The 18291-nt window shown below is 40.0% G+C and overlaps 1 protein-coding gene across 1 annotated transcript in view; it reads right to left on the reverse strand.

Moving 5' to 3' along the window:
* The window catches only part of Greb1l (GREB1 like retinoic acid receptor coactivator), a 101700-nt gene extending 84138 nt beyond the window's left edge, over window positions 1–17562 (reverse strand). Inside the window, exons 1-4 of the mRNA XM_035440293.1 lie at window positions 17406–17562; window positions 17014–17211; window positions 5890–6066; window positions 423–599 (exon numbers count right to left, since the gene is read on the reverse strand). Of these exons, the coding sequence (XP_035296184.1) occupies window positions 423–599; window positions 5890–6066; window positions 17014–17211; window positions 17406–17562 (709 nt within the window). The remainder of the gene's footprint in view (window positions 1–422; window positions 600–5889; window positions 6067–17013; window positions 17212–17405) is intronic.
* Between the last annotated feature and the right edge of the window lie 729 nt (window positions 17563–18291).

Consider the following 18291-nt stretch of genomic DNA (forward strand, 5'->3'; position numbering starts at 1 on the left):
TAAAGAAACAAAACTGCCAACTCACTCATGCACTCCCCTAGACACCCAGAAGGCTGGATTGCTTATCTGGGGTATGATTTTGGTAAAATAAAATAGAAAAATGTAGATTAGTGAGAATTACTAACAAACCGAAATAAAGCAAAGAGCACATTTTACACTCGGAAACGGATGAGACACCAGAAGTGCATCTCCCAGCCCCAGTGCCACAATGTGTTCTCGAGACTTGCACTTTCCTAACGCTCAAATGCTTCACTTAATTCTAACAAGGGACCATCACAAACCTCCCAAAGGGCTTCACATTTTTTGAGCAGCCTTTTGAACTTGAGCTATTTATCTACCCCACACCTGTACTCTGAACCCTGCAAGGGTCACCAGTCACCACCCCAGAATCTCCTTCCCCTCCCCCTCCGGAATCCAATTACCTTTCCAGCAGATGAGTGGCCCTTTTGATAACACACCCTGGGAGGTTCTGACTAGGTAGTACTTCAAGTGCTTCTGCTTCTTTGGCTGGGTGGTGAGCTTCAAGTTAATGTGGTTGGAAAATTCCGTGAAATACCGAAATCCTCTTTCCCCACAACCAATACAGTTTCCAGAAAACCCTGAAATGAGAAAAGCCAATGTTACCAGTGTCCTTGTAAGTTGATACACTACTTCTAAATGTAAAAAGTATAAACATATTCAGAGTTTATGAACCAACAGTGTCTCAACTTTTAGGAAACACTTCAGAAGGGTGGAAAAAAAGCAAGGATAAGGTTTTAATAGAGCCCCACACCCCATCTTTCCTCTTTAATTTTAAATTCTTCAGATACAATTGCAAAGAAATCAATGTTTGTTAACTGGTACTCTATGTTCACAAGAATCAGGAAATTTAATATTGCTTCAATGCTGTTAAGAAACAGGAAATTCACAGTCAAATTATAACAACAGCAGAGTCATTTTTATGACGGTAGAAGACTGGGACTAAGTTAAATTCTACTATAACAGGACAATGGCTAAGAAAATGGAGTAAAAAGTATCATGTGGCAGAATTTATATAGTACATGAGACAGGAAAACCATCCGGGGGCTGGGGAGTATAGCTCAGTGATAGAAGGTCTGGCTGTGCAAGACCCCGAGTTCCAGCACTGGGAAAAGAAAGAAAGGAGGGAAGAGGGAGGCAGGAAGGGGAGAGGGGGGGAGGGAGAGAGGGGAGGGACAGGGAAAGAAGGGAGAGAGGGGAAGAGGGAGGGAGGAGAAAGAGGGGGAGAGAGAAAGGGAGGAGGGAGGGAAGGGAGGGGAAAATGAAGAGAAAGAAATTTTTGTCCTAAAGCTCTTCAGTCTGTTCCTTTCTTAAGAACCCGCTGAGGAGAGAATAATGGGTGAGTGTCAGAGAATATCATATTCCTAATGAAAACAGCTTTATGAAACCTATCTCTTTATACAACAAATAAAGCATAATAAAACTTTAACTTAAAAGTATCACTTTTTAATTTTTCATTACTTAAAAAACTATTTAATCATTAAGTACCTGCTATTTATTATTCTAAAAAACGTTGTTTTTTTTTTTTTTTTAAGAGCCTGTGGGTCCTACTATTGGTTCTCTGCACACCTCAACACAGCAGCTCATCCCCAGAAACCCACAGCCTATGAGTCAGTATATAGCAAGTATCTGACCCAATATGGAACAGTTAGAATCTCCCTTCTAGAATATTATCTAGATGATACTGGACCCTTGATTTGCAAGAGTTTGTAAAATTGGAGCCTGTAGGTGGCTTGTCTTAACCACACAAGAACTGTGGTTTTGGAGCGAATAGGCTAAAAGCTGTGACTAAAAAGCTGGTAAGCAGGAGGGACAGGACAGCATGGACAGAGCTGTGCGATGCTGAGCTCTGCTAGACACTGCCTTTCCTATGAGAGTCAGATACAGCTCTATGCACCCCATTTCCTCTTTACTCACCTGAGCTTCCTCGTCTCTGAAATCAAATGTCTGAACAATCCCTTGGACAAATTAAATAAAATATGACTCTCAATGGCCTGGTTGGAGCAGATGTAGAAGGAGAAAATGGAGAAGGCTGGGAGGATAAGAAACTATGCACTGCTTTATGAGAAGTCAGCTGTTAGCCCCTTTAATACACAAAAGGAAAGGCCAGTAAGACAGTGAGTTTCTTTACTCATATCTGATGAGAATAGAACATACATACAGCCTTACAGATCAACAGGACAAGGGGAGAAGACAAAGAGCCCCACATCCTGTATAAAGACCATGTACCTGTCTACAATAACTGAAAACAAGACCACTGACAAACTGACACACAGTTTTCAACCCCCCTAAAACAACCTGGTATATATTAACAAGAATAAAGAAAAAAAGAAAGGCTGTAAGTATTAAAAAGAATATTTTACAATATCTCCATTGGAGAATACCAATAATTCACAGCATTTATAAGCAGCCCCCCAAGTTATTACTATAACAATCATTTATGGAACACCTTCCAGTAAATACTGGAGGAAATGGTGAACAAGAGAAGACTACACCTCTGCATAATTACACAGAATTAGCATTTTATTTATTTTATCAAGTAATGAACATTAATATATGATGGGGAATGTTCTTCTGTATATATGTTTCTCTTATTGGTTAATGAATAAAACACTGACTGGCTGATTGCCCAGACAGGAAGTGACATAGCTGGGCAGAATCAGTATATAAGCAGGGACAAACACGAAATCTTTCTTCGATATGGAGATGCTGAGCAGTCAAAGGAGTTGAAGGTCTAGCATTCTCCGGTAAACTAAGACTACATGGAAATCCATAGATGAATAGAAATGGGTTAATAATTAAGACAGAACTAGCCAAATAAGAAGCCCAATCCATTGGCCAACAGTATTATAATTAATATAAGTCTCTGAGTGTTCATTTGGGGTTGATGCATCTGTGGGGCCAGGCTGGTTGGAAGAGAACGTGTTACAAATATAAACTTTTAAATGACAGAATGCTTTCAGGGGAGGATTGGATTAGAGAATATTTGCACATTTCTCAATTTGTTGAAGCTGTAGGCAGATAACAATAAAAAAAGTCAAAGAATGTGTAGTTCACTAAATTCCTACAGTCATCCATCCATCCACCCACCCACCCATCTATCCATCCATCCAATTATCCATCTGTCTGTCCATTCAACCATTCCATTTGTCTACCTGTCCATCCAACCATCCAACCAACCATCCATCCATCCATCTATCTATCCATCTAATTGTCCATCTATCTGTCCATTCAACCATCCAATAATCCATCCACATGTCTGTCCATCCATCCAACTAACAGATACATAATTTGATAGTGCTTTCTGTATTTTGAAGAACCATTGATGGATTATGAGACATTTTTCAGGATTGTTAGTCAGAGCTACACCACTGATTCTGTTAGAAGAGACTATAATGCCTTTTAAATGCTACACGTTTCCCAAATTGTTTTACATCACAATGAGTCTTAAGTGCATGAATGAAAGGAGTGTCCCTTATAATTAACTTCTCTGCCCTTATGTCATAGTTTACTTAATTTTTATTGCATAGTACAGTCTGAATAACTACTGAACAAAGAAATGAACAAATGAATGTTCAGGCCTTCTTTGTTAATTTACTACGATGAATAAGATTGATCATTAGATTTCTGTATTGAACAATTTGCTTAATTTCATTTAACGAAAAAGTAAGTGTATTATTTTGTTCAGTACTTGGGCACAAACCTAGGGCCTCTATCACTGAACTAATTTTTTTTTTTGGACAAGGTCTCATTATGTAGCCCAGGGTGACCTTGAACTCTTGATCTGTCTGCTTTACCCTCTGGTGCTGGGATTATAGATATGTGCAACTGTGCCCAGTATACATTTTTGGTACTTGTGGAACATGAAAATGACCAATAGATGTTAACCAATACATGGCTCTGAACTATAATTTAAGAAGCCTTAATATAACCCTAGCCCTTGGGAAGATGAGGCAAGTGGATCTCTTGTGAACTCAAGGCCTACATAGTTAGTTCAAGGCCAGTCAGGGCCACACAGAAAGATCTTTTCAAGAAAGAAAGAAAGGCTGTGGGGAGGGAAGGGACCTCTATATAGCATGTTTAGTGTCACTTTCTGACTCAAGATATTGACTGATGTTTTTCAAGGCTTTCTGATATTGTATGGCTGCACAAAAATAAACCAAAAATAAACTCGTAATCAATACAGAAGCTTAATTCTTTGTCCTCTTCCTTTTACTGATATTTGTACTTTAAAGATATGGTTCCATATAAATAAAAGGAATTCTAAGAAGCAAAACCTTTAGAAAAAACACAGCAGCAAAAGAACCACAAAGCTTATTACCTACTTTTCTTTTTATTACAAAACAAAATAAAACCAGATAGGTGTGGTGGTGCACACCTTTAGTCCAACACTATGGAGGCAAAGGCAGGTGTTGATGAGTTTGAGACCAGCCTGTTCTCTGTAGTGAGCTCCAGGCCATCCAAGTCTACACAGTGAGATCCTGCCTGTCTTAGTTACGGTTACTATTACTGCAGTGAAACACCATGACCAAAAGCAAGTTCCTTTTCCATACCATGGTTCATCTCAAACAGGGCAGGAATCTGGAGGCAGTAGCTGATACAGAGGCCATGAGCTGCTTACTGGCTTGCTCTCATGGCTTGCTCAGCCTATTTTCCTATAGAATCCAGAACCATCAGCCCAGGGATGGCACCACCTATAATGGGCTGGGCCCTCCCCATCAATCACTAGTTAAGAAAATGCCCTTTCCAATGATCTTATCGAGGCATTTTTTTTTTTCAACTGAGGGTCTGTCCTTTCAGATGACTCTAGTTTGAGTCAAGTTGACATAAAACTGTCCAGCAAACTCTCTCAAAACAAGATAGTAACAAAAACAACCAAAACACCAACCCCTCTCTCTCTTCTCCTGATGTAGTATACTTATGTTGTGGAAAAGCCAAGATTCTGAGCCATGCCAGAAAGTAAAATAATTTTGAGATGTTGTTCTATGTTTCATAGCACTTATATATCCTTAGCTATTTTAGGTGAATTGGTAAAATGAGAAGTATCTGTTAGTTACCTTTCTTGTTACCATGACAGACTGATGACAGAAATAGCATAAGCTAGGAATGGTTTATTCTGGCTATGGCTCAGGAGGTGCAGTTCATCATGACAGGGTTGGAGCAGCTCCTGACTGGAGATGAGGAGTGTGAGACAACTAGATACACTGAAGCAGTCCTGCAGCCAGGCTCTACCTCCTAAAGGTTACACACCCTCAGGACAGCACTGCCTGCTAGGAAGCCGTGATCAAATACAAGAGCCTGCCGGTAAGGTTTTAATATAACTTTCTCTGGGTTCGTTGACAATTTCATATATATAAAGTGCAATTTGATTATTAAGCCCCTCTCTAGTCTCCCTTCTGTTGGAGACATTTTACATTCAAACTAATCATATCTATAAAGGCATTAGGTAGTATTAAAAATTTGCAAATACTTTACAAAGTGAATAATTCTCAAACAACTGAGAATTGACATCAGGTTTAGATCAGTGACTATACAGGATAAACTTCACTTTATTTAATGACATTCAAAAAATTTTTTACATGGCTAAAGATGAAATTGAGATTATTACATGTGCTAAAAAATAAATATTAAATTTTGATAAATTGCATGCATTTTAATTGTCTCAAAAAGTTTTGCATGTCTAATTTTTAATAATAAAAATGTAAAATATATTTAAGTTAATGAGAGGACAGTATTTGCTGTTTGAAACTAAACCATTTAAACTCTAACTAAATTCAGTGATATACATATAAAATTCTCTGATAATTTTCAATAAACATGTATTTCAATTCCCTCCTTCTGGAAGAAGTGTTATAAACATTAAACACTCACCTAAAAGTGCATTTTTCCCATGGTCATCTGGTAGAAATCGCTTGTCCACAGCACAAACTAGGATATGTTCAGGAAGATTGGGAGACTTGGCCCCCACCAGGAGGAACCCCGCTGGGATGTCAATTTGCTCCATACACAGCGATACCAAACGCAAATCCTTTCCTGCTTGGCAAAACCCTGAAAAACAGTAAGAAGAACACAGGAGAATTTTAGGGAAGACAACATCTCCTTATCCCCCATTGGGAAAGTAGAGTTATGTATGGGAATCTCTTCTAAGGACTCAAAGCCCATGTACTCCAACAAGAAGACTAATCTATCCTCTCCTCTCTGGTTCCATCAAGATGACAACTCAAGTTTTCTGGCCCACAAGTAAGGCAATCATAAATATATAGTCTATACATTTTATATGCACATTGTAAGGTTTTTACATTCTGTGTGTGTGTGTGTGTGTGTGTGTGTGTGTGTGTGTGTGTGTGTGATATTACATGTGAGTATAAATGTGTGTGTTTAGGAGCCTGCAGAGATTAGAGGTAATGTGAGCTGTCTTCCTCAATTGTGCTCTACCATTGAATCTGGAGCTCATCAATTTGAATAGGATGGTGGTGATTAGTTCCAGGGACCTATCTGTCTTCTCTCACTCCCCACCGGTATTGCAGTTACAGACACTCGCTTGTCTTTTTTATAGGTGCCTGGGATCTGAACTCAGGTCCTCATGCTTGCAGCAAACTGCTTTATCAATGATCCATCTCCCTAGCTTATTTCCCAGCCCTCGCATGGGACCAGCTCACAACCACCTCCAGCTCCAGGGGTTTGACACCATCTTCTAGCCTCAAGCATATATAACCCCACACAGATATAGAGAATATACAATTTAAAATAAAATGAAAAAATTTAAATTATAAAATACTAAACCAGGAAGCACTTGAAAGAAGTGTCAACTTTGCTTATCAAAGAGATTACTAATTGACAATAAACGTAGAACACAATTCCCCTAGGAAGTGGCATCCTTACCCTTAAGTATGACTTGCTTCAAGAACTGGGACATGAACCGCCTTGCTCATCAGCATGGATTAACCATTGATGAGAAGCTTATGACTGGCTATTCATTGAGAGCTGCCTCTGTCGCCAAGGCTGGAGCAGTGAGTCTCTACAAGTGTGACTCTGTATTGGATGGAGATGGCAACCACAGCCTGTATCAACTTACAAAATTACTGCAATGTGGTTAGAACGTTATAGTTCTATAAAACCTTGAGGTTGGGATTAGAGGGATGGCTCAGTGGTTGTGAGCACTTGTTGCTCTTGCAGAGGAACACAGTTTGGTTCCCAGCACCCATTCAGGTGGCTCACAACTGCCTGTAACTCCAGCTCCAGGGATCCAACACTCTAGTCTGGCCTCTGTGGCCTCTTGTGCACAAATTAACACATATACACACATTTTAAAAATAAAATAAATCTTAAAAGACCCAAACACTTAACCTTAAGGTCACCATTACATAGTTGCTTAATAGGTGGCTCTCATAAGTTCAGGGATTCAGAAAGACGGTCTAAGACACTTAAGAATTATATGTGAAATTTATTCTTAAAATTTTATTAGTATTGCGTGTGTGTGTGTGTGTGTGTGTGTGTGTGTGTGTGTGTGTGTGTGTGTGATATGGAGGGTTTAGGTGTGCCACAGCACGTACATGGAAACTAGAGAACAACTTTGTGCAGTTTCTTCTCTCCTAACTATGTTCACATGGATTCTGGGAACCAAACTCATGCCATCAAGGCTTCTGTGGCAAGCACTTGTACCTGAGGAGCCATCTCACTGCCCTACTAATTTGGTATAAGTGAAATCTGAATAGTCATCATTACCATTTCCTAAAACCTGTTTATTATAATTCCCTACTTTAAAAACAGTATATGGCCAGGCATTGGCAGTACATGCCTTTAATCCCAGCACTCAGGAGGTAGAGGCAAGCCTGTGAGTTCAAGGCCAGTTTGGTCTCCAGAGTGAGTGCCAGGATAGGCTCCAAAGCTACACAGAGAAGCCCTGTCTCAAAAAACCAAACAGTATAGGGCCTTCTTCCAACATATGCAAAGTGAGTAAATCCAGTCAAGTGAGCTCATAGTTCATCTAGACAAAGCCCATTATCAGTGTGTAGTCTTTACTATTATATAATTTCACGTTGTTTTCAGCTACACTGATATGTTGTTTAATTCATATGTGTAATGGGCTGCTGTTTAAAGTTGGGAAGCTCAGGTAATTATAGAAAGATAATTTTACTAATGCACACAAATATGCTCATTGGGCATATAAAGTGAATTTCTCACCCTAACTCACCCAGACATCTCCCCTTCCTTCATAAGGAGCCACTGGCAGCTGATAGCTGCTGGGGGAGGGAGAGTCTTTTGTGGCGAATGTGTTCTCATTGGTAGGTTTCCCATGCTCCAGTGTGCAGCTCTGTGCACTAACTGGATTTAGTGGGTTATCAGGGAAAAAAAAAAGAAGACACGAAGTTGGGAGTAGGACACATTAGGAAAATTGGAGGAGGGAAAGGAGAGTGGGTATAATTATATCTCATTGTACATATGTATGAAATTCTCAAGGATAGAGACATCTAGAATTTTTAAATGATAATATTAGAACTGGGAATGTACTTTAGTAGTAGAGTGACCTAACATGTGCAGGCCCTAGTTTGATTCCTAGTAACACACAGACACATACATCAACATTCGCACATACATAAACACACACATATGGACATATCCAACATCAGCAAGAGTATGTAAAATGAATCAATATGATTTTAGACACCAAAAATTAATGCTTGCTTTCTTTTATTTGGAGCTCACTATGTTGCTTTGGCTGGCCTAGAACTCTCTACATAGATCAGGCAAGCCTTAAACTCACAGAGATCCTCCTATCTTTGCCTCCCAAGCATTGAAAATTAATGTTATAAAGATTAAAAAATAGCAATTATGATCCAGGCTAAATTTTATCACAAAGAAAAATATAAAAATTATGGGAACAAATGTTTATATTCCTTTAATCCCCAAATATAGAAATTCCATAACTTGGGCATTAGATGTTGATTAGGAGCTAGGAATATAGTTGAGTGGGAGAGTGTTTGCCTAGTATGCTTGGGGGTTCTATAGCCAGAATGGGGGTGGGAGGTGAGGAGTAGAGTTTGGACTGACTTTAAATGCTGAAGACATTTAAATCCATTTGTCTTTCCTAAAACAAAGTATAATCTTTTATTTTTGAATTTCACACTCTCTTTTTTATACATCTTACTTAAACTACAACTATTAAGTCATAAACTGTATATAGTTTTTATATAGCATAATACATAACTGTAGTTTTTGTATAGCATAAATATCAAAGAATATGCTAATATACCAGTCAGTCCAGAATAAGTGCTTTCTACTTAAAGTTAAATTTTTTATTGTATGCCACGAAATACAGAATTATTTAAAAAAGCTCGAGGAGTTCAAAAGTGTCTTACTAAAAGATATTTGTGACTTGGAAGATTGGGGGACACTAAAATACTCTAATCTCTTCAATATGCCAATGAAAGAAAGGTCTAGGAAGGTTAACCAAATGTCCCAAGGCCAAATAGCCATAAACCAAGCAAGAGGACACCATGACCCAGATCTCTAAATCCAAGTGAGTTGATCCCTTAACCTCCCCATGTCTTACAGACTGTAAAGGAATATGCCTTAAATTCTACAACTCTGGACACTAAGGCAGCAAGACCTTGAATTCAAGACCACTTTGGGAAATCGATCTCACAACCAAATAAAAAAAAAAAGAAAAGACCAAAACTAAAAACAGCAATGACACCACCACCACCAAAACCCAGAAAAAAGTGGGCTGAAGAGATGGTGCAGTTGTTAAGAGCACTGGCTGCTCTTCCAGAGGACCCCAGATCATTACTGTCCACAACACCAGCTCCTGGGAGCATCTGATGTCTTCTTCTGGCCTCTTTGGGTACCAGGCATTCATGTGGTCACACACACACACACCACATACACACACACACACACACACACACACACACACACACACACACACACACGTAAATAAAAAATAAATAGATCTTAAAAACCGACAACAGAATAAGTGCTTCTGACTTGTCTATGCTTTCCCCAACTCTGGTACAACACAGGACACCACACTATAACCTCTTCCTTGCTTTTTTTTTCAGTCCTATCATGTGTTTTCATTGTGTCCTTTTAAGCTGAATTCTGGGGGGCATTTGATATAACATTCCTTGTCAACCATGACTATGTCAGCATCTACCCATGTCATACTCACTGACGAATCCTGAAAAATGCAAGGTTTTAGTTATGAATGCTGGCATCTACCCATCATGCCAGATAATGAGGAAGAGGATTTTGAGACCAAGAGTTTGTTAGTCTGGAAATTTTTTACAAACCACAAAATGATGTATGTTTAGAATATAATGTTTCTTTTTTCTTCTCTCTCTCTTCTGCTTCTTCCCAACCCCTGTAGGCCAAAAGGTCCATGTCAACTGTCTTCTTCAATTGCTGTCCACCCTATTCTTTTGAGATACAGTCTCTCACAGAACATGGAGTTCACTAACTGGCTAGACTGGCTGGTCAGTGATTCCCAGGGTTTCAGAAATGTGTACCTAACAAACCTGGCTTTCTATTATAGGTGCTAAGAATCTGAACTTGGGTCTTCCTGCATACAGCTGGCACTTCCCTGACTGAACCATCTCCCCGGTCCAAAGAGTGACACTTCTGATGAGATTTCTCTCATGGCAAAGGTGGGTAAGGGGAAACCACTATTTTGGTCCCTGACTAAACACAGTTGAGAAGGCACAATGTAGAGAGTGCACACAGAAAGCATGATTTTCTTTAAAATGAAAAAACTCTTTTTTCAGAGTGATTTCTGGGGCAAAATGAAAACTATATAATTCATTTAAATGAAGAAGCATAAACAGTTTTTAGTATGGTAGACTTGGGGGTTTCCATCTGTGGTGGGAAGATAGATATCAAAGGTAATAATCAGGCTGGGCATTGGTGGTGCACGCCTTTAATTCCAGCACTCGGGAGGCAGAGGAAGGCGGATCTCTGTGAGTTGAAGGCCAGCCTGGTCTCCAAAGTGATTGCCAGGATAGGCTCCAAAGCTATACAGAGAAAGCCTGTCTCGAAAAACCAAAAAAGAAAAAAAAAAGGTAATAATCATTAAACAACGAATAGATTATATCAGAAGCAAGCTTTCTAGACTTCTTTTCTTAAAAACATTGGTACCCGAGACAATGAAGATGAAATGTGGAGGAAGGTCTGTGAAATGGGTGCAAGGACTCATGTCTAAAGCAGGGACTCTTTAATAACATTCAGCAGCCTTGTGTATAACACAAAACAGAAAATAAATATCCACAAGGATACATCCAAATGATGCAGCAAATGAATAAATGGTGGAGAAGAAAGGAATCTCTATGAAGTAAGACTTCAAGTAAACCTATCTAGCTACTTTGCCCACAGGATGTGGTGCATAACTACTGATTGGGTGTATTTCTTCCACAGCACGGGGCACCGGGAGCGTGGAGAAGACATGACTTCAGGTCACTAAGTTCAGCACCCAGTCATTCATATGAGATACTGATACTGGGCACTCTTGGAATAATGTGATGGACATGACATGCCACCTCTGTGATCTCCATTCAGATCCATAGTCTCTGGGTCTTCAAAAAAAAAAAAAAAAAAAAAAAAAAGCAAAAAGCAAACAAACAAAAACCCCTCTTTTATAAAGGGATTTCTTACAAGACCCGTGATTACTATTCCTAAAATTGCCAGAGCCATCAAAACCAGGAAAAAAAAAAATCTAAGAAAATGTCACAGCCCAGAGGGCACCTAAGGAGATAATAAATACAATTAAATTTGGTGTAATATTCTTGATAGGATCCTGGCTCAGAAAAGGACATTAGATAAAAGCAAGGAATCAAAGAGAACCATAGACTTGACTGTTACAGTTAATAAAAATATGTAAACATTAGCTCACTAATTGTAACACATGTGCTTCCCATACTGAGCTGTTTATAGAGGAGATTGCATACACACAGAAATGGAACTTTGGGCTTGCATTTTCTGTAAATGTAAAGCTGCTCCTAAAAATAGGCTTTAAATACTTTTCTTCTTGGTACTCGCTAACACAGCCTCAGGCAATTTCATTAAAAAGAAAGAATGGGGTGGAAAGGAAAAGCCACACTGAGGCTCATGGGGGACTCACTTCATGGCCAAAGATGGCCACAGAAGCAAAGGAAAGCTACTAAATTCAGTTTGTGGTTATCCTAAAAATTCAAAGTTCACCTGCCAAGGGCCTGGTGCTCTACTGTAAACATTTCCTAACTATTCCCCTAAAGTCTCATTGTCAGGGGTTAGCACAGCTAATTAAACACATTATAGATCAGAGATCCCCAAAGAAAGAAAAAATATTAAGAGCAATGTTTATTTTTTATTTATTTTTTAACTAAAAATAAGCTGTGCCTATAAGGAGTGGTTAGCTACAGAATCCATGACATGTGACTGGATTTCCAGACCAACAAGATCCCAGTATCCCTCATGGCAGGGAGATGGCTACTCTTTAGAGACTACTGGAACACCTCAGAGCACCCCATGGGAGGAACCTGGCTGCTGCTGTACAAAGTTGCTTATACGGATGAGCAACTCGCTTTGCAAACTTGCTCCGGGACTCACTTCACTTCTGAGGGCAATAATGGAAGGCTGATCTCCTGCCACGATCTTTTGAGACAAATGATTTTAATTAAAACATTGTGGTGGTGATAGCAGAGGGCCCTTCTTTATAAACTTCATCTGCATTTTCTTAAGAAAATAGCAAAGGTTTTCACTTCATAGAAAGGGATTTGCATTCTTCAATTACCTCCAACTTGAAGGCACCAGAGTAAATAAAAAGGGGGAAAGGAACATTTACTGACACAGCAGTAAACCCAACTAAAGTAATGAAAGCAGCCTCCAGAGGTCTAAAACCTGGTTGCTCTTCACCTGCGTAGACAATCAACTGCCTCCCAGCAGGGTAGGGACCTACTCTAGTCCAATAATTTACATAAGAAATTAGCAACCAAAATTTGCCTATGAATGGCAGCTGGTCAGATGTTAAGTATCTGCTTATCTAAATTGCCTCTAAAAATAGCTTTACAGCTTTAAGCCTTAGGCAAACAGAGGATTCCCCAGGAACTGGAAGATGGCCTTCTCAAACAAGGCCACAGCCATTCTATTGAGCAGTTTCTTTGCTGCTTTGTGAGCACAACTTCAGGGCAGCTTTTCATGTGAGTAGGAAGATTTTTTAGATCTCCCAGTGAGCAGAATTGATAACACCATGTGAATCCTAAAATACCAAGTTATAAATGACTTTTTATTTTAAACACTGTCTCAGGGGAGAGTTAAGCACAGGACATAAACAGCAGCCAATAGTTACGAGAACCGGAAGCAGCAGACGAAGGTCTTGACCCCTTTGCTCATATTATCGCTCCTCCCTCATTTCGATTGTATTCCAGGAGGTCAGCCTGATGGTTGGTTATAGATCTCCGCATCTGCTTCCATCTGTTTCTGGAAGAGGGTTCTAGCTTCTTTGGGGATGTGAATTGTAGGCTGGGTGTGTTTTGCTTTATGTCTGATATCCACTTATGAGTGAGTACATATTATAATTGTCTTTCTGGGTCTGGGCTACCTCACTCAGGATGGTTTTCTCTAGTTCTGTCCATTTGCCTGCAAATTTAAAGATGTTGTTGTTTCTTACCACTGAGTAGTACTCCATGGTGTAAATGTACCACATTTTCTTTGTCCATTTTTTTGGTTGAAGGGCATCTAGGTTGTTTCCAAAATCTAGCTATTATGAATAATGCTATGAACATAATTGAGCAAATGTCTTTGTGGTGTGAGTGTGCCTCGTTTGGGTATATGCCCAAAAGTGGTATTACGGGATCTTGAGGTAAATGGATTCCTAATTTTCTGTGAAATTGCCACTTGTACAGTGGCTGTACAAGTTTGCAGTCCCACCAGCAATGGGGAAGAAGTGTTTCCCTTTCTCCTCATCCTCTACAGCGTCACTAACTCCATCTCATCAACTGGAGAACCAGCATAGGACTGAACTAGGACCCCTGAATACAGGTGACAATGGTGAGGCTTGGGCAGTATATGAGACCAATGGCAGTGGGACCAAGACTGACTCTGTGGAGCCCATTCTCTATGAAGAGACACCTAGCTCAGCCTAGCATGGAGGGGTGCGCCTTGGTCCTGACTCTACGAGGTGAGGGGATAGACTTAGTTGACATCCTAGGGGAGGCCTGACCCTCTCTGAGGAAAGAATGGGAGGTGGCATTGGGGGAAGAAGGGGAGAGCAAGAGGAGAAAAGGGAGGGGGAACTGAGATTGGAATGTAAATAAATAAATAAATAATGAAATAAAATAAAACAAAATCACCATTGCCCTTTTGGGGCTGAGGTGAAAGGATCACCCCAAATTCACACTACAGTGTGAGTTAGAGTGAGATCCTAACATAAACATATAAAACATATCCTAACTACGTGGGTGTTTTCATTGTTATTACTTTGTTTGTTTGTTTTCTTTGAGACAGGGTCTCACTATGCAGCTGTGACTGTCCAGGAATTCACTATGTATGTAAAGGTGTCCTCAAGTTCACCGAGATCCACCCTCTCTGTCTCCCAAGTCCTGGGATTAAAGGGTGTGTTATTTTCAGGACATCAAGTTTGTATCTTGGTAGCTACAAAATAACTTTTCAAAATACCTGGTTATAAATAAAGCCATTACCAAATGAAAAACACACCCCAAGCACAGAAGGACAGGGGAAACTCTCTCCCACACTTTGGAAAAAATTTGGTTATTTCAAAATCATCTGCTGAAGTTTTTACTCTGGCTCTATTTAATTATTCACATGTAATTAGATTCTCAACCAGACATCACCATTTTAAGCACTGTTCAATGTCATTTGTTACTTGGTGAGGTTACTGCTCAGTTGAAGAAAAGATGTAACAATAATAACTCAAGTAAACAGCAACACAATACTGTCACTGTCCACATCTCCATGCATTTAAAGTCTTATGGTTCATCAATAATGAGTAAACAATATACACTATATTAAGTCTGGGAAAGGAGTCAATCATATGTGGAAGGAAATCCATAGAATGACGTGCTGTGGGCAGGCCTAACATAAAGAACTCGAGTGCAGATACCTTCCAGGGACACGTGCACTGTGGGATCGTCATTCGGCTCTTTCCCCTCTAGCTAGAGGCTTTGGACCCTTTTGTGGGCTGCCAGATTATCAGGCAAGTAGGAAACCAAAAGAAAATGAACTCCTAAACAAGGGCAACTATTTTTCTGGCTTTACCTGGATAAGGCTTTAATTTACATCAAATAACTTGTTCTCTAAGCTTTGTCAGGAAATTATCCGGAGGTCTGGAACCTTCTTTTTCCCCTCCCTCATGCCTCCTCCTCAAGGTTTTCATGCTCTGACACAATGCAGGTTAATGTCAGTCAGCCAGAATATGAAAACCACACCCACATACTAATTAGATGGGGGATCTGAACACAGCTACTTGGTAAAGGGAAGAAAACAGACTTTAAGTTGGGATATCACTGAAACCAGAAAACAATGAAAATGTTGGAAAGCAGGATTTCCTTATTTAAAATGTGGTTCAAAGTGTGGCAGGAAATAAAGCTGACACAAATAGAATGAGATCATCAGCTGGCATGCTGGTGTACACCTTTAACCACAGCACCAGGGAGGCAGAGGCAGGTAAATCAATCTCTGTGAGTTGGAGGCCAGGAAGTTCTACATAGTGAATCCCGGGCCAGCCCACACTACATAATGGTACCCAGTCTCAAAAAACTGAGTGGTGGCAGAGGGGAGGAGAGGAGGGAGAGAGAACCAAATTACTTACATTTTTATATTCTTTTTTTAAAAAAAAGATTTATTTATTATGTATACAGTGTTCTGCCTGCCTGTATGCCTGCACATCAGAGGAGGGCACCAAATCTCATTATAGATGGCTGTGAGCCACCATGTGGTTGCTGGGGATTGAAGTCAGGACCTCTGGAAGAGCAGCCAGTGCTCCTAATCGCTGAGCCATGTCTCTAGCCCACATTTTTATATTCTAGAACCAAATTTTATACTTATAATATTTATAAAAGATTTATGTTTTACCCCTGAACTCAGTGAGTATAGCTGTAGGGACAGCAAGATGGTTAATTAGGCAAAGGTGCCTACCAGCAAGCATGACCCTGGCATCCCTAGGGTGGAAGGAGAGAATTTACTCCTGCAAGCTGTCCTTTACTCCATGTGTGTGCCATGGTTCATGAGCATCCACCCACATGTGTAACACACACACACACACACACACACACACACACACACACACACACACACAAATGTAATAAAAATGTTCTAGGTAAATGTAGAGTCAGGGCATTTTTTGGGGGGGTGACTAAAAGGACAAGAAAGACGAAATATTGTTTTAATAAAAGCTTATGAGAGAGTAAATTCTTACATACTAGTGGGAAGCCTTGACCTTTGTCTGAACTTGCATTTGCTCAGATGCTCTCAACAAATTGGGTCACCTGTGAACCTCAGTCTCCTCATCTACAAGAGGGGGTGGGACTTATGGTTCCTGTAGACAACTGTTGTGAGCCCTGAAGAGTCCATAGGGGAGAGGATGTTGTTGTGTGAGATTTTGATAACATTCTGACAATAAAGAGTTTGCTTTGAATCAGAGGGCAGAGCTAGCTATTAGCTGACCAAAATTAACCATAGAGGTTTTGGAGAACTGAAGATAGAGAGACAGGAAGTAGTAGGGTGGGGCTTAGAGAGGGTCTCAGCCCTTTTTGATGGAGGGATGACAGAAATAGAAGGTCACTGGTCACTTCTCTGTTGCTTCCCTGATCATTCAGGTTCATAATCCAATATCTGACTCCCAAGTTTTTATTGGTAAATAATAATTAGATAAATGCATCAGCATATAGCACTCATTCCTCTCAACAATGACATGAGTCCAGTTTTGAGAACCATTTGGAATGATTGGAAACAGGCCAAATGAATTTACAATATAAAACTGAAAAGAATCCAAAAGTGCAAACCTACCATCTGTAGTACAAGATCCTTCTGGGGCAGGTTTTTGTGCATAGGGGATTGGTGGACTGTTTGAGTCAGACATGTCTTCTTCATCTTCGTCATCTTCCATTTCATTAATTGCTACATTATTAGAAAAATCGATGCTGCCATTTTGAGTGTAGCGGTGCACTAGATCTTTATCTAGGTCTTCCACCTTGGGTTTGACATCTGGGTAAGCAAAGAAACCAATGCAAATTTAATTTTTTAAAAGGCTGCTTATGGAAAAAAGATTCCATGAGAACTCCTGAAAGATATTTTTTGAGGAGGGGGAGACTGGCATTTTTAACATTTGAGTTCCCAGGATTTGGAGTTCCCACTTCTTTTGAAAGGGGTCTAAAAATGTATGCAATTAAGAAACTTACCTGCCGATGAGAAAGGGTGCTGATCCGGGTCCAAGTAAAGCTGGGAGAAGATTGGCCGTGGGACTACACTGCTACATCTGAGCGAGGCTTCTATGGAATTGTGTAGAGCTTCCTCAAATCTAGCGGATTTCAGTTGCCCAGCGTATGAGTTCCCCATGGTCTGTACCAGCACATCCCAAAGACAGAGAGGAAGGGGAAATTTGTGTTAGATGTTTATGTCCTAAAACTACATGTACGGGGTTAGAGAGACGGCTTAGCTGTTAAAGAGCACTGACTGCTCTTGCCGAGGACTCGGGTTTGTTTCCCAGCACCCACATGGTATCTCATGGCCATCTGTAGCTCCAGCTCTAGGAAACCTGATGCCTTCTTTTGGCCTCCACGGGCATTGCACACACATCCATGCAGGTAAAATACTCACACACATAACATAAAAATAATCAAAAGAAAATTTAAGTGTAAGTCTGGCAAATATAAGCTATATCCATATAGTTATGTGAAATGTATGAACTATATTCTTTTTTTGTTTGTTTGTTTTTTGAGGCAGGGTTTCTCTGTGGCTTTGGAGGCTGTCCTGGAACTAGCTCTTGTAGACCAGGCTGGCCTTGAACTCACAGAGATTCACCTGCGTCTGCCTCCCAAGTGCTAGGATTAAAGGCGTGCGCCACCACTGTCGGCATGAAATATATTTTTAATCTAGCTGTCAAAATGGCTCAGTGGGTAAAGTTGGTTTTTGCCACATGGAACCCACATGGTAGAAGGAAAGAAGCAAGGAATAAGTTGTCCTTAGGCCTCCACTTGTATACTGTGTCATACACATGGCAGCACATAGTGCACATGCATGTGCAAACCCACGTTTAAAAAAAGAAAAAAGTTTATATTAAAGAAA

The sequence above is a fragment of the Cricetulus griseus genome, chromosome 2, assembly GCF_003668045.3.
Source record: "Cricetulus griseus strain 17A/GY chromosome 2, alternate assembly CriGri-PICRH-1.0, whole genome shotgun sequence".
In the NCBI taxonomy this organism is placed as follows: Eukaryota; Metazoa; Chordata; class Mammalia; order Rodentia; family Cricetidae; genus Cricetulus; species Cricetulus griseus.